Genomic DNA, 25,109 nt, shown 5'->3' with positions numbered 1-25,109 from the left:
GGGAGCCCGATGTGGGGCTCGATCCCAGGACCCTGGGATCATGACCTGAGCCGAAGGCAGAGGCTTTAACCCACTGAGCCACCCAGGTGCCCCCCTATTTGTCTTTTTAAAGATGGCTGTGCCAAAGCTATAAACACATTGTGTTATATTTTATCTAATACTTCAATGATTTTTATATGCTTAGGTCTCTGGTATATGTAGAATTTATTGCTGTGACCCCGTGTGAGAATTGTGTGAGGAAGGGGAGGTCGAGATTCATTTTTTCCCAAGTGGATATCCTAACACCACTTGTTACCTGGCTCATCATTCCTTGACTGATTTAAAGGGTTTCCTTTATCCTACACTAATACCCACATATCCACAGAATCGCTTCCGGCTCTCTAAAAAATTCCATTTGTTCAGTCCTCCTCTCTGGAGACCAGCCCCACACACCATTATTTTTTAGAACTTTGTAACAGATTCTGATGGCACCGGCTCCCACATTGTTCTTTTTCTAAAGACTTTTTAAAAATTTTTGTCAGAGAGATAGAGAGTGTGTGCGTGCACGAGCAGGGGGAGCAGCAGGCAGAGGGGGAAGCAGGCTCCCCGCTGAACAAGGAGCCCGATGCGGGACTCGATCCCAGGACCCTGGGATCATGACCCGAGCCAAGGGCAGAAGCTTAACTGACTGAGCCACCCAGGCGTCCCTTATTCTTTTTTCAAACTTGTCTTGGCCATGGTGTGTTTTCTCTTCCACGTGAACCGGCTTATCAAGTTCCATGAAAAACTGTTTTGGTTGAGAGAACACTGACACTATAGATAACCTGGGGAGAATCAGCTTGGATTACAGCGAACCTTTCCATTCGTGACCAGGGTGTCCGTGTGTGTTTGTTCCTTCAGTGAAGTGTTCTAGCTCTTTCTGTAAAGGTCTTGCCCATTTCAAATTGGGTTCATTATTGCTCTAGACTCTTTGAAGTTCAGTATCTTCTCCAGTGCCTCCTTTTTGCGGTTTCTCAATGCTTCCCGGGAGCCTCTGCTGAACCCCTTTGCTTCCGCAATGACTTCTCGCTAGAAGTCCCGTACGGCGTCTGCTTGCCTTCCACTGGCATCTGGCAAGTGTTTCCTCACCTCAACTGTAGGGTAAACCCCTAAAGGGCTGGGCTGGGGTTTTCATTCCTGCTCGGGGCCCCAGAGCTCAGAGCAGGGGAGAGGAAGGGGCCTGTTCACTTGGTCATTGGGGAAGGCATGAGGTTGGGCATGACCAAGGTAGCCCTTGGCAGGGAAAAAATGGTGTCTCACTCTTAGGTACCTCAGTGTGCATACGTGTGTGTGTGTTCTCCGGGCCATCACCGGAGCCTCTCATGCTTTCCCCAGCAGCAACTTGCTAGCAGCCTGGTTCAGAACTCGGCTCTGCCACTGCTCCCTGCTGAGCTGGGTGATAGAGTAGCTGTCTCGGAAATTGGCCACGAGCATTCAGGGAGAGGTTGTGTGGGCACACAGCACACAGTCTGATCAGCAGGAGGCACACAATGTGTGGGAACTTTTTTTTTTTTTAAAGATTTTAGTTATTTATTTGACAGAGATCACAAGTAGGCAGAGAGACAGGTGGGAGGGGGGAGCAGGCTCCCCGCTGAGCAGAGACCCCGATGCGGGGCTCGATCCCAGGACCTGAGATCATGACCTGAGCCGAAGGCAGAGGCTTTAACCCACTGAGCCACCCAGGCGCCCCAGTGTATGGGAACTTTAAGAAAAAAATCCATGTAGTCACTCATTCATCCCTTGGCGAGGGTGTGTGGAGGACATTCCAGTCTGAAGGCAGGGAAGGACATGGACTATGTAAGGTGCAAAAAGAAGGCTCAAGGTGGCAAGAGGGGGACCTCCTGTGGGGGCAGTTCGGGCAGAGTCCAGGTCCTAGGGCAGGTAAGTGCAGTGGGGAGCTGGGGAAGGGGAGTGATGTGATCTTTGAACAGGCTGCTCGCCCGAGGGCCAGCTGGTTAGAGGGGGTGAGGTTGAGTTGATCAGGTGAGAAGTGCCGGGCTATGAGCTCATGCCCACACCCAGGGTGAAGGTTCTGAAGGGTTCAAAGTGCACCACTGTCCCGAGCATCCTTCTATCTCCCCAGACATTGTGGGTCACAACAAAGAGAAGACAGAGATAAGTGTCCATTTTATAGCTGGAGAAACTGAGAAATGATTTACTCCTTTTAAAGCAAGGGAGGGTGAGGAGTTTTGCCCCTTTAATAGGTGCCTGCTCAGGTCATCACTCTGTCCAGTTCAGAGTAGGAACCCTGATTCTCCCCCTTCTGTCAAGGATCAGCTGAAATCTCTGTCCTCAAGGAAGTTTTCCCTGGTTACCCCAGCCCACTGGGCTCATTCTCTCTGGCATTGGTGTGTTTTGGGATGGCTCTCTTGATGATGCATTACTTATGGCTAACTGTCCATTCAGCCATCGCTCCCTTCATCACTGACCCACCCATTCATCCATTTACCTATCTATCAACCTATCCATCTACTCACCCATCCACCATCATCCATCCATCCATCCATCCATCTACCCACTCCTCTATCCATCCATCCGTCCATCCATCCATCCATTTGCCCAATCATCCATCCATCTACCCATTCCTCTATCCATCCATCCATCCATCCACCCACCCATCCATTTGTCTACCCACCCACCTACTTATCCAGCAGTCACTGAGCCCTACACTGTGGCTGGTCTGTGCCAGGCACTGGGCTGCTAGAGATGGTACAGGCACTTTCACAGCCTAGGGAATTGGAACCTCTGCGTCACAGGTTGAATTATGTCTCTTCAAATTCATATGTTGAAGTAGTAACGCCCAGCGCCTCAGAGTATGACTTACAGGATCACTGCAGATGTCATTAGTTAAAATGAGGTCATCAGGGTGGGCCCTGATCCAATATGACTGGTGTCCTTATATAAAGAGGGGGACTTCAGACACGTACTGGATATGCACACGGGGAGAATACATGTGTGAAGACGAAGGCAGAGACCGGTGATGCTCCTGCAAGCCAAGGAGCGTCAAAGATGGCCAGCAGACTGCCTGGATCTAGGCAAGATGCCCAGATTCTTTCTCACATCCCTCAGAAGGAATCAACTTGGTCGACACCTTGAACTTGGACTCTAGCCTCCAGAACTGTGAGACAATAAATTTTTGTTGTGCGAGCCACCACGTTTGTGGTACTTCGTTACGGTAGGCTGGAACTAGTGTACTCTGGTAGGAGAGGGAAGCCTGTGTGATGGCCCCGATCTGGAGGTCAGGAAGGGCTTCCTAGGAGAGGTGATGCTATGCTGGGCATGGAAGGACGAGTAGGAGTTTATCAGGCAGAGGAATCGGAGAAGAGCATTCTAGGCAGAAGGACGAAGATATGCAAAACCCAAGGGGAGGCAGGAGTGCACGTCAGACACTTTTCCTTGAACCTCTTTGAATTCACCTACTCCTGTTGGCCCTGCCAAGCATTGGAGGCCCGGCCACCCACTGCTGACACCCTTGGCTCCAACACCATAGAAAAATGGCTTTTACCAGGATGCTCCCTGGACACAGCTGGCACGCCCCATTCTCTCCAGAAGGGAGTGCTCGGGTGATCATACCGATGAAGGAAGAATGGCCCGATGGGCACAGGCCCTGAGTCACCTTCCGGCATTTGTTGGGGTCCAAGGCCTCTGCAATGGGGAGCTGGGGAGGGAGCAGTGAGCCCTGCTGCATGGGCAAGGATGGGGCGCTCTGTGTTGGCCAGCGCTCCCCAACCCCCCACAGCCGCACGGGATGTACACCGGCCCCAGGAGGACACACACAGTCGCACACCACTTGGTACAATATTTTATTTTGAGTTACAATAGTGCCACACCAAAACTACAGTAGCACAGAACATAATAATACAAACATAGATTCCCAGCTCCAAAGCGCACGTCCGTGTACCCGCAGAGAAGCCAGCCCTATGGCTCCCTGGGCCTGAGGGGGATGGGCGTCTTTCCGAGGACAGCTGCCCATGCCCTCGGCCTTTTTTTAAGCTCTGGAGGAGTAGGGACAGTGGGGGCAGCTCACTTTGCTTCCATCTCTGTTGGGCCTAAGCCCTCCTCTGCCCTGGCCCTCTGTCGTTCCTAGGGCACCCCCTCCGGCTGAACCCTCAGCCTGGGACACTTGCTTCTGGCGGGGAGGCTCCAGGCTGTGGTGCCATCGGACTGTCTTGAGGACTGTGAGTTCCATGGGGAAGGCGGGATGGAAGGGGGCGCAGCGGGCTGGGGAAGCCTACCTCTGTGTGGCGGGGTGCGTGCGCCAGCCCCTGACTCTGGCTTCTTCTCTGGCTCCTGTCCTACCTTCCTTCTGAAGAGCTACCAGGCCTGGTGAGGACCAGAGGCCTCATCTGGAGCCCATCCTGCCTCAGTTCTGACACGGATGTGGCTGGTCCTCTTGGGCAAGGAGGATTCTGGTTGCCGGGCTGAGGCGAGTGCCGTGAGGGAGCACGGCCAGACTGCGGGAGCCGTGAGACGACTGGCTGCTTTGGCCTCGGCCACAGGGGCCTGCTTCCCCCAGACGAGCTCCTGAACCGCGGCCTCGGAGAGGGACGCCATTCCTGGTTCCTGACACCACAGGCCGGACCGACGGTGTTGGGGGAGCCTTTCCCTCACAGTCTTCCTTGGCTGAAAACACCTCCAAGTGAGGAGTCCGTCTAGCTACAAGTATTGTCGTGATCCAACTGAAGAGGCTGAGGGTGGGATGGGGCTCAGGACAAGTTCAAGGGTTTGTCAGATTCCCGACCTTGGTGCCCCAGACCTGCAGGCTAGAGCTCCCGGGCTGCCGTGCAAGGCCGCTCTGTGGACACCGGGAAGAGGGGTACGGCCTTGCGTTACAGTTAGGACACTTGAAGGCTTCACTGAGGAGGCAAAGGGGCACCTGGTGGACGGCTGTCTCCTTGGCTTGGCCTGTGCTGCAGCCTCAGCTAAGGCACTAAAGAGGGAGGGCGGGCAGGCGGGCCCGGCTGTGGTCCTGGGAGCCAAGCCCAGGCCTGGGGTGCAGGACGGAGCCCAGAGGGAGGATCCGGGCCCTGTAGGGCAGGGGAGTGGTCTTCCCTTTTCTTATTCCCCTGGGGAAGAGGGTCCATAAGGCAGACCCCGGAGTTGCTGAGATGGGAGGGTTGCTGGGCACATGCCACACAGGGAGCGGCCAGGAGAGGGACGGAAAGAGGCCAACTACGGCATGGCAGAGCGCATCTGATGGAGGGCTAGGTCTCTCAGGGCTCCTGCCCTCCAGGTCCAGGGTGTTGGGTGCCCCGGGGCTGGGTTGGAAGGCCACGAGTTGGCCTCACCCTGCCACAGCCATTAATTTCCTGCTGCGACTTTGGGGATCAGACCGTCCTTGTTGGGGTTCCCACTGTTGGACTCCGGGGACAGAGGCAGACTAGCTGTGAGGGGCAGTGTCTGGGAGCTGGCCTCTGCCCCGTCCTGGCCTCCACACCTCCTCTCTTTATGCCCTGTGACCACAAAACCAGCTGACAGAGGCTGAAACTGCAAACACCGAGAGCGGGGGCAGCTCTCTACTTGGGGACATGCTCAGTGGCGGGGGATGGCTGCCCCAGCCGACCCCACAGCAAGTGAGGAAGGAAGGGGTCAATCAGTGGGGCTTCCCTTATCCACAGGTTATTTAGAAAAACAGAATATAATAAATATACCAATCCTTTCCTTAAAAAAAAAAAGTGTTTTAAATGCATTATTTCCCTGAAGATTTCCAGTGTATTCCACAATGTTTAAAAAATAGTTTCCCCAAAAATATATCTTTAAAGCATTTGACACAGTGGTATTTGTGGTGTTTCTGACGCTGGGCAGGGGGTGCTGTGTCCCACCGCCCTTGTCGGTGCGGGGCCCAGGCCTGGTAAGCCACCGGCCTGACACCCAAATGCCCATGAGAACTGACGCGTGTGCCTAGGATGACAGGGTCTTCACAGGGGATCAAATCTTGGATTGTGTTGAGAACCCACATCAGAGGCTCAGTTCTGGCTGGAAACCCTCCAGTGCGGGGTAGGGGGCCCTGGGCGGCCAGGGGTCGGGGCGACACCCCAGAGCCGGATGGCAAGGCGGCCTGCCGGGCTCCACCTGGGCTCATCGTCGGTCCTGGCTCGCGGTGCTTTCACCCTCACCAGACCTCACACTTGTGCTGAGGGTTCATGGGGGAGCCGGGTGGGCAGTGGAAGTGTTCTGAGAACTCCCTGGAGTTAGAGACGGAGCCAATGACCCGGAAGCGGGAGGGGCTGTGAGGATCGGTGATGAGGCCTTCGTGGGAGCTCTCAGGCGTGCGGACAGAGCACCAGACCTTTACGAGGCGACAAGGGAGAAGCTGGGTCACTGTGGGGCCCTCAGACCACCAGACCGCCCCCATCCAGGACAGCAGGGGAATGAGCCCCCACCTGGTTCTGAGACCCTTGGGAGTCCCAAGGGGGACTTGGTGGGTAGGGAAGAGACCGTGGGCTAGTATGTCCCCCATCCCAGCATCGCCTGCTGCGGTCACCTCTGTCTGTCCTGGGCCTCTGCATTAGGTTTCCTGAGAATAAAGTGTTCTGCCCCCAAACCAGTCTGAAAACCTTGAACTGAGTCCAGGTCACTCACTTCCTGGGCAGAACAAAAACTGTCTAATGGCCTGGTGGCTCTGGGCACTAACAGAAGACTACACATGAATGCCAATTCAAGGGACATCCTGGAGCATCTTGAGTTTAGGAAATTTCTAGAAACCCTCAACCAGAGGGCCCTTAGCACTCACTTGGCCTCTCATCTACCTGACACAGGAAACTTTTCACAGTCTCCATGGCCCTTAATCGGATTTCTCTACCGGCAGGAAGCTCGCCTTTGTACAGAGAGGATACCCTACGGACAGTCCAATGAGCTAGAAGGTTCTCAATTGAGGGGAACTTGCCTTTTGGCTCTCAGAGCTCCTGGCACAGTCAGACGGCAGAAATGTGCCTAAGCTTGGTATATTCTCTACAATGAACTCACCTGCGCAAAGCCCAGGAAGAAGAGCTGGTTATTGGTGAGGCCCAGCGTAGGCAGCGTCTGCTCAGCCCCGTTCTTCTTCACCCAGTTCTGGTAGGCCTGGGAGCAGAGAAAACAAAGTCAGGGGCTCCCACGACACAGGAGCGAACAGGGCAGCAATGGGGGCGCAGTGTGGGAGGTCTCAGAAGCTCAGCCCTGTTGCGGCAGGGACTCGTTTGGGTGAGTCCGGGCCCCCCCTTGGCCTGGAGGAGGGACCTTCTTCACCAGCACTCACTCTGAAGGGCTTGAAACACCATCTGCATGGCCACGGCTCTCAGGTGCCTACTCTGTACATTCACGGCTTCAGCTGGGCTTCCAAGATGTATCCAGACTTAATACGGCACAGACAGAACAAGGGGTTACACGCACGCACGCACACACCCGCGCACATGCTTTCCAACCACGGTAAATGACACAACCAACCACTTAGTTCCTCTGGCCCTGACCCAAGAGTTTTTCTTTGAGCTTCTCTTTCTTTCCTTTTTTCTTTTCTTTTTTTTTTTTTTTAAGATTTTATTTATTTATTTGACAGACAGAGATCACAAGTAGGCAGAGAGGCAGGCAGAGAGAGGGGCAGGGGAAGCAGGCTCCCTGCCGAGCAGAGAGCCTGATGTGAGGCTCGATCCCAGGACCCTGAGATCATGACCTGAGCCGAAGGCAGAGGCTTAATGCACTGAGCCACCCAGGTGCCCCTCTTTTTTTTTTTTTTTAAATATTTTATTTTTAAGTAATCGCTACACTCAACACAGGGCTCGAACTCACAACCTGGAGATCAAGAGCCACACACTCTTCCGACTGAGCCAGCTGGGCGCCCTGAGCTTCTTTTTTTTTTTTTTTTTTAAGATTTTATTTATTTATTTGACAGAGATCACAAGTAGGCAGAGAGGCAGGCAGAGAGAGAGAGGGGAAGCAGGCTCCCTGCTGAGCAGAGAGCCCGATATGGGGCTCGATCCCAGGACCCTGAGCTCATGACCTGAGCCAAAGGTAGAGGCTTAACCCACTGAGCCACCCAGGCGCCCCTGAGCTTCTTGCTCTATTATCCAAACCACCTAAATCTGGTCACTTCTCACCCCTGCCGTGGCTTCATCCCTTCTCTTGCCTGGACAATCTCACAACAGCTTGCTAACTAGACTCCTTGACTCGAGCTGGTTCAATTCCAGTTCCCTCTGACACAACATCTTAAGTCATCCTTGTAAAGCTGGAGTTGGCAGACCTTCCCACGAAGGGCCAGAGAGTAAATATTATCAGCTTTGAAGGCCAAGCAGTCTCGGAGCAACTCCTCTGTGCTGGCACTGTAATGGGAAAACAGCAGTGGAGAGCACGGAGCCCAGTGGGCCTGGCGGGGTCCCCCTACATTTTTATTTACAAAACCAGGCTGAGGGCTGGATTTGGCCCACAGGGTGTCTGTCGGTTTGCAGACCGTTGGGTTTTTTTGTTTTGTTTTTTTGAAGTTTTACTTATTTAAGTAATCTCTACACCCCATGTGGGGCTCGAACTCACGACCCCAAGATGAAGAGTCGCACATTCTTTCCCGCTGAGCCAGCCAGGCGCCCCTGCTGACCCTGGTTTTAAAGGATAAATCAGATCATATCATATCATTCTTCTATTGAAAATCCTGTGGCAGCTCCCACTGTACAGAACAAAACCCAAGCTCCTTGATCAGCCGACGCAGGCCCGGTGAGCTCTGGCCCCAGCCCCTCCTCTGACCTCTCCTCCTTCCACTTCACCCCTGCCCAAGAATAGCAAGTGGATGTGGACACAGTCTGGCAAGGTCAAAGCCAGGAAGACCAGCTTGCCCTGCCTCCTCTTCCTCCTCAGGTCTCAATTCAAACGTTATCCCCTCCAGAAGGCCTACACTGGCCTCCCCACCTTCTTGTTCTGTATTACCTTGCCCTACTTTATATTCTTCATCCTGTCAGTACCTGAAATGATCTCCCTTATTTGTCTGGGTATGTGCTGGCTTTCCTCCCTCCGCCCCAGCCCCACGCAAACTGAGCTGGTGAGAGCAGGACCCCTGTCTGTTTTGGCACAAAGTCTCCACTGCCCGAGACAGTCCGTGGTTGCTAGAAGGTTCACAGTGCAGTTTCACCGTCTCATGGCTTCAGGCAGGTTACCCAGTGTTTCTGGCCTCAGTTTCCTCACCTGCCAAATGGGGGTTGTAATACCTAATGGTAAAGTTGTGGGGTACAGAGCAGAGCCTGGCACGTAATAAGGTCTCAACCAATGGCATTTCCAAGCTCTTCCTGTCACAATGAGGAGGCGCCTCTGTCTTGCTCTGATAGACACCTCCTTCTCCTCTCATGGGCTCCATTCTCTCTCCCTTACAACTCAGCTAACCTTTCTGAGTGTCCCCCTTGCCCAGGCTCTGTGCCCAAGTTGTGTGTCATCCTTCTGACAGCCCAGGGACACAGGGAGTGGGTGTTCACAGCCAAGCTCGCTGCGGCTCAAGGAGGCTAAGTGACCTTCTCCAACACCAGGGCTAGAACCCGGAACTGGCTCCGTGACCAGTGTCCCTCCCCTCCCTTACCCTCCCCTCCCCGGCCCACTGCTGACTGATTTAGTGATGCCCATCTCTGCCAAGGTAGGAACACGCAGGTCGTCAGGTGACTCTAGCCTAAGCCCTTTCCTCTGTCTATCGGGCTGGACTCAAGCCTGGAAAACCCTCTGCGCGCCACGCTCCACGCGAGGGACTTCCGCAGACCTCTCCGTCGGTCCCCGCTATCCCTCCATTTCGCAGATGAGCAAACAGGTCATGTAGCCACTGCAGCTGGTCCCAGCTTGTCCGTAAAGACCTTTCCTGAGCAGGCCCCTGCACAGACCCAGGCCCGGGCCGGGCCATGTGCTCTTACCCGATAGGCCGCCTTGAGCCCCCCGTTGTCGGCAATGTTCTCCCCCAGCGTGTGCCGGCCGTTCACCGGCTCCCCGTTCACACTGTAGTTGCCGTACTGCTCCACCATGCACTCTGTCTGCTGCTTGAAAGCCTCCACGGACGAGTTCTTCCACCAGGGCCGAAGGTTCCCGTCCTTGTCATACTCTCGTCCTGTGGGTTCCGAGGGAAGCGTCAGGCCAAGGGGGAGAGGGCGAGGAGGAGACCAGGCTCACTGCACCTCACCTCTTGGTGAGAAGCGAAGTCACTTACCCATCCCCCTAGGGGTCCCCCGCCCATCCCCCCCCCACCATCTATGCAGCAGCACCCAGTCGCACCGGGGAGATGATGCTGGTCTGGATGTCAGAGGGGCTGGGAGAATGAGCCAGGCAGCTGGGGGGGGGGGGGGGGGAGAGAAGATGGACGAACGTGACGCAGGCAAAGGGTCAGCATGTTCATGGTTTTGGTGGAGCTGGATTCATTGTCAAGGCTGGCTGAGCGCCTCGGACCCTGAGCCCAGGAAGGGGGAAATGGAGTCAGCCACACTGGGCTCACAGGACAAGCCATGGCCTCTAAGGTCTCATCTCCTCCTTCTTGGCCTTGGAGTCCCCCCAAGGTGGAGGGAATGAGGATTCTGAACGTTCTGGTGAGGAGGCAAATGACTTCAACTCCTCTGACGGCAGGTGGCCCAGAGAAGTCTCTGGAGTGCCGAAGCAATGTGAGCTCCCTGCCGACTACTGACACCCACACCTGAGTATGACACCTTCCAGGAACCCTCTGTGTCTAACACAGTCCCACAATCAGCATGAGGCTGCACTCATCATGCCCATTTTACAGACAAGGATGAGGAGGCCTGGAGAAAGGACAGGACTTGTCCTGGGACTTCAGTGGGCAGAGGCAGGGCCAGGACTGAAGCCAAATCCATCTGTCCCCAGACCTCTGGAAGTGACAAGAGCAAAGCAGAGGCAGTAGGGCCAGGAGCCGATGTGCCCCATCTGAAGGGGACCCCAGGAAGCAGTACCTTGATCATCGAAAGCATGAGTCAGCTCATGGCCCACGACAACACCAATGCCACCGAAGTTTAAGGCCCTGGGGAGGAGAACACAAAGGTGAGGGTGATCCCACAAGGGGACATCACTTCCCGGGTCCGGAGACACAGCAGGGTCCCAGGGGCTCTATGGGGATATGGCCGCAGCCTGAGCCTCCAGCCAGACCCCAGAGGCTAGTCAGAGGCTGGGCAAATGGGCTGTGGTCGGCCTGTATGCCCCAGAGGCCAAGCACTGTGCAAGACACTCCACCGAACTTCACTGTCCTCTCTGGTCCCCTCAAAAGTCTGGCATCAGTGACCCACTGCAGAGATGAGCAACCGCGCTGCGAACAGTTCAATCACTTTGCCCAAGCGTCATGCCGTCAGCGAAGAGCAGACCTGGGATTTAAACCCGCACTTTCTCACACTTTCCACCCATCCCCAGCTGCGACTATTCTAAAACGCTGCTAGAGGGGCATGCTCCTAGATAGGGCACCCGACTTCACGGCACGTCCCCAAGTTCCCACTGTGCAGGGGCTTCTGGGCCCCGGAGACCCCAGAGGGAAGCATGGGGAGTGAGGATGTGGTTTTCTCTGCGACATCTCTGAGCGTCCCAAGCTCCCTGGGTTAGTGGGACAAAAAGCCCTCAGGGAGACCAGCTGGCTCACGTGGTCAGCTGCGGGCCCCGGGGCTGGGCTGGGTGTCCACGGAGGGGCGGGGAGGGGGACAGGGTGGGAGCACCACAAGTATCCTACTTGGGCGAGGAGCGGGTGTAGAAGGGCGCCTGCAGGATCCCAGCAGGAAACACGATCTCATTCTTGGTGGGCGAGTAGTAGGCGTTCACCATGGGCGGGGTCATGCTCCACCTGCAGGCAAACATGCGTGAAACCCAGGCCCGGCTGGTGGGGAGGCAGGTGGGGTCTGCCCATCCGGCAGGTGTTGAGGGCCTGAACCCCAGCCCCAAGGCACGGGAGGACAAGGACATCTTTAGTAGCGGTGTTTTGGGGGGAAAACCAGAGAACACCCGTGTGTAGGCAAAGAAAGGGATCCGCTGAATCCGAAGTCCACAAAGTGGAACAGCAAGGCGCTTACGGACCGCCAAACGGACCATTATGTAATGAAGAGGCCACTGCTGCAAGTGGTTCTCAAAGTGCGGGCTGTGGACACCTGGAGGGGCCCCCAAGTCCCTTTCAGGGGGTCCGTGAGGCCAAAACTATCTTATTATCTTCTATAATAATACTAAGACATGAGGTGTCTTTCCCACCGTGGTGACGTTTGCCCTGACGGTGGAAAAGCAATGTCGGGTGGAGCTCCCCGAGCCCGGGTGTGAATCAAGGTGGCAGCCCCAACTGTTCCACTGGTCCCCGCCTTCCTCACCAGGAAAAACAAGCCCATCTCACTGAGGAACATCACTGATGAAGTAGCACAAGTACTTCATGTTCTTTTAAGTTTTATTTATTTACGTCACCTCCACACCCAACGTGGGGCTCGAACTCACGATCCCGAGATCAAGAGTCATGTGCTCCACTGACTGAGCCAGCCAGGCACCCCAAGATTACTTAATGTCATTAAATCTAGACCCTTGAGTAGAAGTGTCTTGATAGTTGGTGCGACCAGATGGGAAGTCCACATAAGTGCTTGTGTTTTTCTCATGGGACCCCGTTGGTACTGGTGAGGGTGCCTGGCAGAGCGGCATTTCAGACGAGGCAGACGTCTGGCACCCGGCAGACATCTTGAAAATGAAGTGAGCTTATCACCTCAAGAGTAACCACTGATGTCCTCTGTATGTCATCTGTTGCCAGTGATAAAAATTCAAGGTTTAAAAAAATTTTGGGGACGCCTGGCTGGCTCAGTTGGTACAGCATGTGAGTCTTGGTCTCTGGGTTGTGAGTTCAAGCCCACACTGGGCACAAAGTTTACTTAAAAAAATAAGAATAAAAAAAATTTTAAAGAAATTTGAAAATTACAGACACATGGGTGACTCAGTCAGTTAAATGTCTGACTTTGGCTCAGGTAATGATCTCAGGGTCCTGGGATGGAGCCCCAGCTTTGGGCTCCCTGCTCAGTGGGAAGCCTGCTTTTCCTTCTCCCTCTGTCCCTCCCCCTGTTTGTGCTTTCTCTGTCTTTCTCACACATATAAATAAAATCTTTAAAAAATTTTTTTAAACTAAAAAAACTTAAGTTTTAAGTTTAATTAAAATTAATTAATTAATTAATTAGTAAAATTAATTACAAGAACTTGTATTGGTCACCATAAACTAGATAGCTTTCCGACACTGAAAGACTTTTCTTTCTTTTTTTAAAGATTTTGTTTAGGGGCGCCTGGGTGGCTCAGTGGGTTGAAGCCTCTGCCTTCAGCTCAGGTCATGATCTCAGAGTCCTGGGATCGAGCCCCACATAGGGCTCTCTGCTCAGCAGGGAGCCTGCTTCCTCCTCTCTCTCTGCCTGCCTCTCTGCCTACTTGTAATCTCTGTCTGTCAAATAAATAAATTTTAAAAAATCTTAAAAAAAAATAAAAAATAAGATTTTGTTTATTTATTTGACACACACAGAGAGAGAGAGAGCATGAGAGGAGAGAGGTCAGCGAGAGAAGCAGACTCCCCATGGAGCTGGGACCCCCCCCGATCCAGGACTCCATCCCAGGACTCCAGGATCATGACCTGAGCCAAAGCCAGTTACTTAACCAACTGAGCCACCCAGGTGCCCAAATTTTCTCTTTTTTAAAAATTCAAATTCAATAAGCCAACATATAGTACAACATTTGTTTCAGATGTGGAGTTCAATAATTCATGAGTTGCTAAAGACGTCTCTCAGGAGGTCAGCAGCGGTAAGAACAAAGGTGGATTTTCTTGGATATGGTATAATGAAAGGGTCACTCTCCAGAAGTATATAAAAGTCAGCAAGCCTTGTCCCAAATGACAATGTACAATGTTCCAAATCATGGCTGAATAAAAGACCCATTCAAGGTGCAAGACAGACTGACGGACTTCGGTGCGACAGAGCAGGAAGAGTTCATGGCTATGCGTTCAGACTCTGGTGAAACTGACCATTAAGAAATCACTACTTATGGGGTGCCTGGGTGGCTCAGTGGGTTAAGGCCTCTGCCTTCAGCTCAGGTCATGATCCCAGGGTTCTGGGATCGAGACCCGCATCGGGCTCTCTGCTCAGCGGGGAGCCTGCTTCCTCCTCTCTCTCTCTGCCTGCTTGTGATCTCTGACTGTCAAATAAATAAATAAAATCTTTAAAAAAAAAAAAAAAAGAAATCACTACTTATGGGGCGCCTGGGTGGCTTAGTGGGTTATGTCCTCTGCCTTCGGCTCAGGTCATGATCTCAGGGTCCTAGGATCGAGCCCCGCATCAGGCTTTCTGCTCAGCAGGGAGCCTGCTTCCCCTCTCTCTCTGCCTGCCTCTCTGCCTACTTGTGATCTCTCTCTCTCTCTCGCTCTGTGTCAAATAAATAAATAAAATCTTAAAAAAAAATCACTACTTGCTGAGTTTTGGTGTAGTTATCAATGAGGATGTGCACGAGTAACAGAAAAGGCTACGAAAGCATCTCTCCCTTTTCCAACTTCATATCTGCATGAGACTAGATTTTCTCTGGAGGGGAGGGGCAGAGGAAAAGGAAGAGGGAATCTTTTCTTTTTTAAAGATTTATTATTTTAGAGAGAGAGAAAGATTGAGTGCGTGCGAGCATGCAGGGGGGAGGGGCTGACAGAGCGAGAGAATCTCAAGGGGACTCCCCGCTGAGCACGGAGCCCAACAGGGGGCTCAGTCCCTCGACCCTGAGATCACAACCTGAGCTGAAATCAAAGAGTTGGATGCTTAACCGACTGAGCCACCCAGGCGTCCCTGAGAGAGAATCTTAAGCAGGTTGCACACCTAGCGTGGAGCCTGATGAGGGGCTCGAGCCGATGACCTGAACCAAAATCAAAAGTCAGATGCTTAACCGACTGAGACACCTAGGAGCCCCTAGATTTTCCTTATATATTTCAAAACAATATATTGCAATAGATTAAACACAGAAGCAGATATGAGAATCCAGCTGTCTTCTATTAAGCCAGATAGTAAAGAAACATGCAAATAGTAAAGTGATACTTTTTTCACTAAAATGCTTTTTTAAAAAAAGTCATTTTTCATAAAATTTACATTAAATTAATATAACCTCCATACACAAAGAGACTCTTTGGGGTCCAGTAATTTTTCAAGAGTGTAGAAGGGGGTGCCTGGCTGGCTCAGTCAGAAGAGCATGCGATTCACGGGGTTGTGAGTTCGAGCCCCGCGTTGGATGCAGAGATAACTTACATAAATAAAACTTATTTAAAAAAAGAGTATAGAAGGGACCCTGATGGTAGAAACATTTGTCCACTCGATAATTTTTCTGGCGTGAAGGGGAAGGCCAGTGATGAGTGGAGTGAGACAGAAAGGACATTTTCTCCAAGAGCTTAGACAGTCACTTTGTCTCCCCCAGGTGAGCCTCAAAGAGATGTGTTGTGGGATACTGAAGCCATGGGAAGATTCAAAAACATCATATTTATATTCAAATAATCATGGCTCCATACATTAATCGGCAGGAGGCAGAATTTATTTTTTTTAAAAGATTTTTTATTTATTAGAGAGAGAAAGATCATGAGCGGGGGGAGGGGCAGAGGGTGAGAGAAAAGCAGACTCCCTGGTGGGCAGGGAGCCTGATGTGGGCCTCCACCCCAGGACCCTGAGATGACCTGGGGATCAATCCCAGGACCCCTGAGATCATGACCTGAGCCGAAGGCAGACGCCTAACCAACAGAGCCACCTGGGCAGCCCCAGGAGGCAGAGTTTAAATGCAAAATTTTAAGCTAAGTTAAAAGACTTTGATAAACTCAGAATGTTCTGGCAGTACCTGTGCCATATTCTGGAGATTAAAAAAACGCCTTTTGGTGCATTTAGGGGAAGGAGTTCCTCTGTAGGAAACAGCAATCTTAAGAGGAGATGTTCAAACTTTCATTGGCCACGAGGGGGCGCCAGAAGCAAAGAGAATTCTTGCCTCCACCTTTTGGTAAGATTTATTCTGCAAAAGGTTTTAGGCGTGGAGGGAGCCTATTTTGAGAGCTAGAGCTGGGGTGACAACATATGAGTTCTCTGAGGATACTGCCCAAAAAAATGACAGAAATCTCATTCCAGATTATTTTAAGAAGGTTTGAGGTCCAGGAAGAAGCTATATTTTAAAAAACTTCCCCCAGGGGGTGCCTGGGTGGCCTAGTGGGTTGAGCCTCCCACTTCCAGTGGTGGTGGGATCTCAGGGTGGTGGGATCGAGCCCCCTCTCGGGCTCCATGCTCTGTGCAGAGTCTGCCTGAGATTCTTTCTCCCTCTCCCTCTGCCCCTCCCACTTGTTCTCTCTCTCAAATAAATAAATCTTAAAAACAAACAAAAAACCCTCTCCAGAGGGTCCTGATGTGCAGTACGGTTTGGGAATCACAGCTACCGGGGGCCCATTTGGGATCTTCGCTAGCTGAGGGCCTCCTCTGGGCCAGACACTCCCGCTCACACTTGACTGTCACACACTCCTCCCGTCTTATCTGCAGAGAAGGAGCCAAAGGCTCCCAACTCTGAAGCAGGTGAGGCCAGGCCACTCTGGCCACCAGAGGGGTGTCAGGGGCACGTGGACCCGGGCCACTCCCAGCTCCTGGCTGGGCACATCTCCTCGGTCCCTGGTTTCTTCATCTGAGGAGTGGGAAGGCAATGGTACCCACTCGTCAGATGGCACTCACGACAGCTACGTCTGGCATCTGGTGTGTGTGACAAAGGCACGCTCGGCTCAGAGCAGCCCCATGTCCCAGGAGCCAGCGCCCTCCCAGCAAGGCCCCAGGGACTCACTGGTCTCTGTTGGGAGCTTTCCTGAGCTGATCGGCAGTGACCCTCCAGGAGAAGTTAAAAAACCGCATGGCGTTCTCAAAGTAGAGGTCCGGGACGGCCGTGTACTGGACAAGAGGAAACAGAGTCACGAGATGAGAGTGTGCCCAGGCTGGCGGCCCCTCGGCTCCCCACGTGCAAGCCCCTTCTTCTAACGCTGAGGAAGCTGAAACTCCACGAGGTTAAGGGACTGGTCCACAGGTCAGAGGCTGGAATGGAGGGCTCGGGACTACGGGCTTGGGTTCTCGCTTGGCTCTGACCTCGCTGGGGCCTGGTGTCCTCTCCTATTTGAGGACACACCAGCAGCTTCACGGGGCTGCTCAGCACCCAGCAGTGTCACAGGAATGCAGCAGGGCCTGGGCCTTAGACAGTGAATCTCCCCAGTGCTGTCCAACAGAACTTTCTGCGAAGACAGGTGTGTTCTACACCTGTGTGACCCAGTATGGCAGACACTGGCCACATGTTGCTACTGAGCATTTCGAATGTGGCTGGTGTGACTTTTCAATTTAGTTTTAATTAATTTCGATTTCAACTAATTGAATAGTAGTGGCTAGTAGCTACCACAATGGGTAGCACACAGATTAAGCGTGGGTCGATCTCTGAAATGGCAGGAGACAGGTATCATTGCACGCTTTCCTCAGCACGGCCCAGTTTTTCAGCTCTTTTCAGGGGCAAGGTTCTCCATCAGATCTGTTCCAGGGCTTTCTGGCTTGCTGTCAGGGCTCTGGTAAAACACTGGGCCCTTGGGGACAGGACTGTGATCCTGTGGGCTGTGCCTGGGCTGTCCCCAGGAGCCTCTGGGTCTCGTGTCATGATGCCTCAGAGCATCTTAAATTATTCTCAAGGAAAAAGGCTGTGGAATGAGTCACTCCCATATTCTCAGAAGTCATTTTAATATTCTTGGGTTTTAAATAGAGCCTTGACAAGAGGTTATTATAATTGCAAAAATGCCTGAATTCCACAAACTTCAATCACAAGAAAATATAAGACTATCCTTCTGGGCAGAAGCACAGTCCCTTTATGGGGAAAACCTGCTGAAAGTTCTAACCACCAGGAATATATCAAGTATCCTTGTTGCCTCAATTAAGCCTAACCGTGCATTTGGGATTCCCACTCCCTTTTTCCCATTAGCATTTCAAGGTCTAAATGAAGTCCAGGTTTCTCTGGGAAGGTGGGGGAAGACCCTGGGGAGAGGAGGCAGTCTGGGGGTCCAGGAAGGAAGAGGTGACCTGAGGGGCTCTACTCCTCATTCCGCCTCCTGCTGTTTCAGGGACCTCAATTCTGTCTATCCTCCTAGGGCCTGCTCACCTCCATTAGCTGGAGCGTCTAGCAGGGCACACATGGCACCATTTGGTCCAGACTGCTGGGCACTGACAGTGGCCCCAGGGAGGCAGAGGCCTCAAGCGGGCCCAGGAGAGAAGGGGCACAGAACAGCTCCCTTGTGCCCGATCCATCCCCATACCCCACACTGCTGCACCTTGAGATGCCCTGACAGTCGAGGTACCTCTCGCATCCCAGCCTGTCTCTGCTCTTCCCCACGTGGGGACCTCAGGGACATTTGGGAACAAGGGGGCAGGGTGGGAGCCACTCACGTCATTGAACACTTTGTCGAGCTCCTTGGGGTCCATGATAAAGTTGGGGTAGCCTATCATGTTGTAGATTGCGTCTGCCTGGACAGGAGAGATACAGAGGACACTGAGTGCCCAGCAGGCCTGGCTGGGCTCAGGCTCTGGGCCAAAAGGAAATGGCCAGTCCCCCACCCTCGCAGCTTCTGCCTCTCTTCCTGGAAAGATCCTTCTCTGGCCTGACTTCTACTTACCCTTTGGCTCTCTGCTTCCCCAGAGGGAAGCCTTTGCTGGCTGCCACCTGCTGGACTATATCAGTTCCTTCGTTCTCCGTTAGACATGTCACATCTCCCTGCATTTGGCCCTCACACACTCAACACAGTTTATTTTTATGTTGTCATTAATGCAATCGTGTATTCAAGGCTATCCCTCGATCCTGCTGGAATATTCACCCCCAAAGGCAGGACAGCTTCCATGCTATGCTCCCCACATGTGACCGGGCTCCCTTCATGCACCCCCCTCCATCTGTGGCCGCGGCCTCTAAGTGGAAAGCCTCAGCCACCCCTTCCGGCACCGGGCCAGCCTTACCTTTTCCTTGGCTGATCTCCGAGTATCTTCGTCCATCCACTTCAGGGTGCTCAGGCTTTCCTCAAATGCCTTCTTGATCTCTAGGATTATCTCTCTGGCCTGAGGAGACAGAAGCTGACCAGTGAGGTCTGGGCACTGGATGGGTACACCATGTGGAAGGAGGCCAGAGTCTAAACTCAGGAATCAGCTCAAAGCCTCAGGCTCCTCAGTGCCCAGAACGCTTATGTCCTCCAAGGTAAGACTGGACTTCCATAAACCAGGCATCCATGCCACAGATGCTCAGGACAAGATTTGGGAAAGTTGGAAAAGTCTCTCCTCTGCAGGACTTTTCAGAGCCTTTAGTGTGTGACACGAACTTCGATTCTTTTGGAAAGTGTAAAATTTTTGTAGCCTTTTTCAGACTTACTAGACTATAGGATCCCTTTTTGATAGAATAGGCTTTAAAATCTAGAGAACCCTAGTTCTGACAAGCAGTTTCAGGCTGGAGATGAACAGCTGTTCTCGAGGACAATAACATCACAGGCAAGCTTGGAGCCCAAAGATTCTAGAGCAGAGGAGGGAAGTCGCACAGCAGAAAGAGCAGAGGGGCTGACAGCTGACAGAACTAGACAAAGACTCTTTATCAGCCACTGATAGGCCAGTCTCGTAAGGAAAGTCTCTGTTTGCTAACATTCGATTGCAGATAATAGCTACGCAATTAAAGTAAGTAATAAAAACTGTAAAAAACAATATAATAGCTACCATTTACCAAGCCCTCATTTTCTGTTGGGCTTTCTCTGTGTGTAGTATTAAAAAAATATTTTTAATTTATTTATATGACAGAGAGAGAGAGAGAGAGTACGCACAAGCAAGGGGAGTGGCAGGCAGAGGGAGAGGGAGAAGCAGGCTTCCACTGAGTGGGGATCCCGATTTGGGGCTTGATCCCAGGACCCCAGGATCATGACCTGAGCCGAAGGCAGATGTTTCATCGACTGAGCCACCCGGGTGCCCCATGTGTAGCATTTCATTTCCTGTCCTGCTAGAGGATGGAGAGCCCCGCTTCCAAGTCAGCCAGGAAGGGAGAAAACTGTCTCAAATCACCCAACCAGGAGATGATGGACCCAGGATCTGAACTGGGGCCTGGCTGTCGTCGTGTACCTAGCCATGATGTTCCTCTAGGGGTCCGGACGTGGGGTTACCCCCTGGGGTAAGGAAGATGTCACCTGTTAGGCCAGAGCTGCTCTGCCAACAGGATGTCGCTGGGCCCTTTGTTCCCCATGGGGGGTGGAGGTGGAGACGGCTGGGAGGGGCTTGCAAGGTTTGTGATAATGTAGTTCAAGCACCCCATGCAACACAGTAGCTCACAGCAGTCATTAGAAAACAGGACAGGACCTTTGAGTGAAGGCCGGAGCCCTGGCCTGGAGCAGGAAAGGTCCAGAGCAGACCAGAGCCTGGGCTGCCAAGTTCACGAGAGGCGAGTGCAGGTGCACCGTCCCAGGGAGGTACTCACTATGTTCTTGCTGTCTTCGGCAAAGGTCGCTTTGACAAACATGGGGCCCAGGGCGAAGCCCAAGTTGTTCTCTGTGTCGCTCACGCAGAACTTCCACCGAGGAAGACAGGTCTGGAAGCACAAGGGAGAGGGGTTACTGGCCCCGTCCTTCTCCCCAACCCCTGTCCATCTGGGGGGAAGCAGCAACAGCTGGGGCCCGTGCTTCCTTCCAGAACCTCAGGGAGATTTTTTGGACACGGTGGAAGTTATTTTAGACACTGGACTAAGAGGCCACTGAACACTGCTTATCGCCACCATCTACTATTTCCTGAACGCCAGGCTCTGCACAGGACATCAGGAATGGAATCTTCCAGAGCCATCGATATGAACCTGGAAGGCAGGGCTGTGGGCCTTGCCAGACGAGGACGCGGACAGACACTCAGCAAGGGGCAGTCACTGGTGTGTGTGTGTGGGGGGACAGCCGTGGGACTCTGACCTGCCTGACCACACACCCCCACCCCCACCTCGCCCTGGCCCCTGGGGGAAGTGGAGGATACTGGTGGCAAAGACTTGAGAAGTTACCTTGTCTACCCTCGTGCACCAGGAAACCCTTCCCAGAAGGCCAGGACCCAACCCCATTGAAGGCCTTGCAGAGGAAGGGCCCAGTGCTGCAGGGCATGGATGTCGTGGTCACCCGGGGTCACGCCCACAAGCTCGCCAGCCCGCCCCACACCGCTGTGGAGCTGGACGTGGGCACCCCGCAGGCTGCAGCCTCCTGGAACGGGGATCCGGGAAGCACACCCACACAGGTTCCCATCCCGCTGGCTCACCTGCCCTCTGTGACCACCAGAGGTGGCCCTGCCCCCCACATCCCTAAATCCTCCATGGGGCCTCCTGACCCCAAAGAACAGGTGGTAGAATCCACCAGGTTCAGGGCAGCCTGATTCAGAAGTTTTCCAACTGAAAACAACCAACAGGTGGCTGGAGAAACAAAATGTGGTATTTTTATACAACAGCACGCTGCTTGGCAACAAGAAAGAGTGAACTACTGATCATCGCAACATGGTTGAAATTCACAGCCATTAGCGGAGAAGCCAGCCGAGGAGAGTTCCGGGCGCACAGCCACGCCCCCGCCTGGCCACACCCACCCAGTGGACCTTCTGCTTCTCTATGGTGGAGGGATGATTGGGAGACAGGAGTGTCTGTTTGGAGTGGGGTGTTGGTTTCCTTTGTCTGAAGGAACACATTTCCTTTGTGCACTAAACTGTGCACGTGGTGTATCCTGCACACTTTACGGTATGCAGATGACACCTCGGCGGGAGAAATTTCCTCCACGAAAGAAGGGAAGTAAAGGGCATCTCAGCTTTCCCTAAGTTTAGTGGCCCAAGTTCTTCTAAGCTTTCCCACCCATCTGTCCGTTTAGATGCCCCTCCCCTCCCCACAACGCACCCACATCTGGCAGAGGCTGCCCACGCAGGAGGTCAGGACAGGGGGACCTTGAACTCATGGCCCTGTGGGGGCCCCAGGCCCTGATGGCTGAGTCAGAGGCGGAGTGTCACCACCTTCTCAAGAAAGCATGTGCATAAGCCCACTCACTCACTCACTCATTTGTTCATTTGTCCGTTCGTTCACATGGCCAGCGCCTTCTGGAGAGTTCTGCACCTGGACTGTGTTAGGTGTTTGGAACTGAGAGACAAATTGGCCCTGGGCCTTGCCTGTGAGGAGCTCAATGGAAACACCCAGGGCACCCAGTGGGAGCTACAGACACGTAATAACAGCAACAGTGGCAGCCAAAGTAGGTTGTGCTTGCTGAGTATCTGCCGGGTGCAGACCCTAACCCAGGTAATCCGCATTATAGCCCCAGGAGGCAGGTGCCCCCTGTGCGCCCATGTGTGGATAAAGAACATGGCTTGGAGGGCTCTGCCTTTGGGACGGACTTTTGGGGATCCCTTCGTATACTCCCAGACGACCCCGGTCAGCAGGCTAGGGACTGGTTACTCCTTTGGAAACTTGGGGACACTGAGCCCTCTGCTCCAGGGAAGGGATTGGTCTAAGGCTGGAAGAACACTGCAAACACAGACCTTCTGAACCAAAGTTCCGTGCTGTTTCCTTACACCACGCACAGGGCATGTAGCGACTCGAGTACACAATCTCCCACCTCTAGGGTCTTCCAATGCCCTTGCTTCTGCCAAAGCCTCCCTGCCAGCTGGGAGCATCGCACTGGTTGGAGCAGACGGCTGCACCCGGAGCCTGGCCCAGGAAATCTCCCTTCTTGCTCGCCCGCCCTATCTATCATAGGAAAACAGACCTGAGATTTACCATTCTAACTGTTGGTGGTGTCAGGCATATTCATCCCGGTGTGCAAACAATCTCTCACTAACCTGAACCTCCACACCTATTAAACAACTCCCCATGGCCGCCTCCCTGCCCCTGCCCCTGCCCCCCACCCCCGCCACCACCAGGAGGCGCAATTTTAACTTCTGGCTCCTGTAGAGGCGAGGCTGAGTGGGGCAGAACTCACGTGTGCGCTGTCGAATCAGATGTGCTGGGTCTGAGAACACACTCCCTACTTACGAGCTGTGCAACTTTGAACAAGTCCCTTCCCTTCAGAGAGCCTCAGTTTCTTCATCTATAAAATGGGCTGGTGATAACAGCTCCTCACACAGAGCTGTTATAGGAACTCGGCGACATAATGCTTATAAAGGGCAAACATCTAACAATAATATCTTTCATCATCATCATCATCACCATCACTAGTGAGTGGCCGAAAAGTGCCGAGGAGTCACGGCCATCCGGAGCTGGGTTTGAACTTGAGCTTGGCTGCCTCCTCGTTGGGTGACCTGGGAAACCCTTCACTGCCTGGAGCCTGTTCGCTCCTCTGCACACGGGTGGATAAGCAATGAGGCAGGCGCACACTCCATGCACACAGGTGTCTCTGTGATGCCCATCCCAAGTCCTGCTCACACTCCTCCCATATAAAGTCCCCTGGGAGGCCCTGTGCTCCAGGGGACAGAGTCATGCCTTGTCACACCTGTGACCCAGGGCTCACCCAGGCCCGACCCACGGTAGGTGCAGGAGGAGCAGTAAGGCAGGCCCTCCCCTGGTCCTTCTCTGCGGGGCCAGGTGGCTCTCGTGGCTTTGGCCCCGTGGTACCCTCAGAAGCGTCTCTTATGCCCAGCCACCCTCTCCCTCAGTCCCCTTCCTGCCACAGGTGCGTGTACATGCAGATGGGAGAGAAAAGGAGGACCCTTCACAGGATAGACTCCGGGACCAGAGGCAGGAGCCCATAACCTGTCATTCTCTGCCAGCACTTATCTGGCTCTGTCCACTCCACTGGACTCCAGGAAGGGACGCAGGGGCAGGGTGTGTTGGGAGGGCTCTGAAGCTGGGGACCTGCCTGGGGCCCTGACTTGGTGTGTCCCATCAGCACATCTGAGGATCTCTGGCAGTGGACGCAGGCCCTGGGGGGCAGAGACCCCACCTCACTTGTCTCTGTGTCCCTACACAGGACTCTTGTCCTGTTGGCTGCACGAATGAGAGGGGGACAGCCACCTTCTAGGGGAAAGAGCAGAAGTGGCCAGGAAGCTTCCTATCTGGGGTGGGGTCCTAAGGGAGGAAGTGAGGGTCCTGGAGCCCTGGGACCTCTGGAAGAATGGACCCCCAGGGGTCATGGTGGGGGCACTGGAAGGAAGGTGGAGACCACCTGGTCGGCTGGGAGGGTAAGAGCAGGGAACACGTGTGCACTCTTACCATGAACCAGGGGCTACACCAAGTGTTCTGTGTTTATGGGGAAGGGGCAGTATTCCTGAGGGTCCCCTGTATAAAACAGGGATGATGATCCCATCCAGCTCACAGGGATATGATCACATGAGTTACAGGAAAGTGTTTATTATCAACATCACTGAGAAGGGGTTGGGGAGAGAAAGAAAAGAAACCACCTTTTGCTGTAAAGAAGCTAAACATCTAAGTTTTTTTTTTGTTTTGTTTTGTTTTTTTTAATTTAAGTAATCTCTATATCCAACTTGGGGCTTGTAACTCATGACCCTGAGAAGCATGCTTTTCCCACTGAGCCAGCCAGGCACCCCTCTAAGACTCCTCTTCACCCATTAAGACCCAGTGTAATCATCTCCTTCTAGAAGCTTCTGTCCATCTCCAACTAGCTTAGATCCAGTCCTGTGTGCCCTGGGACATCTGAGGGGACCCCTTCAGAGGCCCTCACCATTCTCTGCTATCCTCCACCTCCCTCACAAGTTCCATGGCTCCGGAGGACACCGAGGTCGCATGAGCCTCCCACCCAGGGCCTGGCACACAGCAGGCGCTCAGCAGGTGAATGGGAAAGCACAGTAACAGGCTCACCTTCTTGGTTCCGTACATGACTTCCATGAATTTCTCGTCGGCGTCCTGAAAGCGCTGATCAAGGAAGGAACTTGTCTTCCGCACTAGGTTCCAGATCATGTAGTTGTTTAGCAGGCTGGGGCAAGAGCAGATCGGACAGCTCAGAAGGGCCCAGAGCTGGGGGCATCACAGCACTTCCCACACTGACCTTTAGGGGGCGCGCAAACCTGGCCTTTGGATTGCAGGCTCTCTCCACACCGCACCGCCCCCACCCAACTTACCCGCCCTAGTTTGGCAGATTACTGCTTACTAAGCACAGAGAATGTCAGCTCTTCAAGACAGAACCCAGG

At 53.3% G+C, this 25,109-nt stretch overlaps 1 protein-coding gene across 2 annotated transcripts in view; it reads right to left on the bottom strand.

Moving 5' to 3' along the window:
* Positions 1 to 3,842: 3,842 nt before the first annotated feature.
* Positions 3,843 to 25,109, bottom strand: part of LOC111154751 (endothelin converting enzyme 1) — a 63,478-nt gene continuing 42,211 nt past the window's right edge. Inside the window, exons 9-18 of one of the 2 annotated variants that reach the window (XM_022514641.1) lie at positions 24,781 to 24,895; positions 20,446 to 20,556; positions 18,957 to 19,055; positions 18,396 to 18,473; positions 16,768 to 16,871; positions 11,669 to 11,779; positions 10,908 to 10,975; positions 9,870 to 10,060; positions 6,985 to 7,080; positions 3,843 to 6,307 (exon numbers count right to left, since the gene is read on the bottom strand). In XM_022514641.1, the coding sequence (XP_022370349.1) occupies positions 6,131 to 6,307; positions 6,985 to 7,080; positions 9,870 to 10,060; positions 10,908 to 10,975; positions 11,669 to 11,779; positions 16,768 to 16,871; positions 18,396 to 18,473; positions 18,957 to 19,055; positions 20,446 to 20,556; positions 24,781 to 24,895 (1,150 nt within the window). In that variant the 3' untranslated portion in view covers positions 3,843 to 6,130. The remainder of the gene's footprint in view (positions 6,308 to 6,984; positions 7,081 to 9,869; positions 10,061 to 10,907; positions 10,976 to 11,668; positions 11,780 to 16,767; positions 16,872 to 18,395; positions 18,474 to 18,956; positions 19,056 to 20,445; positions 20,557 to 24,780; positions 24,896 to 25,109) is intronic. The other variant, XM_022514642.1, reaches the window with a different exon arrangement.

This window comes from Enhydra lutris, unplaced genomic scaffold (genome assembly GCF_002288905.1).
Source record: "Enhydra lutris kenyoni isolate GAN:26980312 unplaced genomic scaffold, ASM228890v2 scaffoldscaffold38, whole genome shotgun sequence".
NCBI lineage: Eukaryota > Metazoa > Chordata > Mammalia > Carnivora > Mustelidae > Enhydra > Enhydra lutris.
Note: the sequence above shows the minus strand (reverse complement) of the source record. Positions and strands in the feature narration are given on the sequence as shown.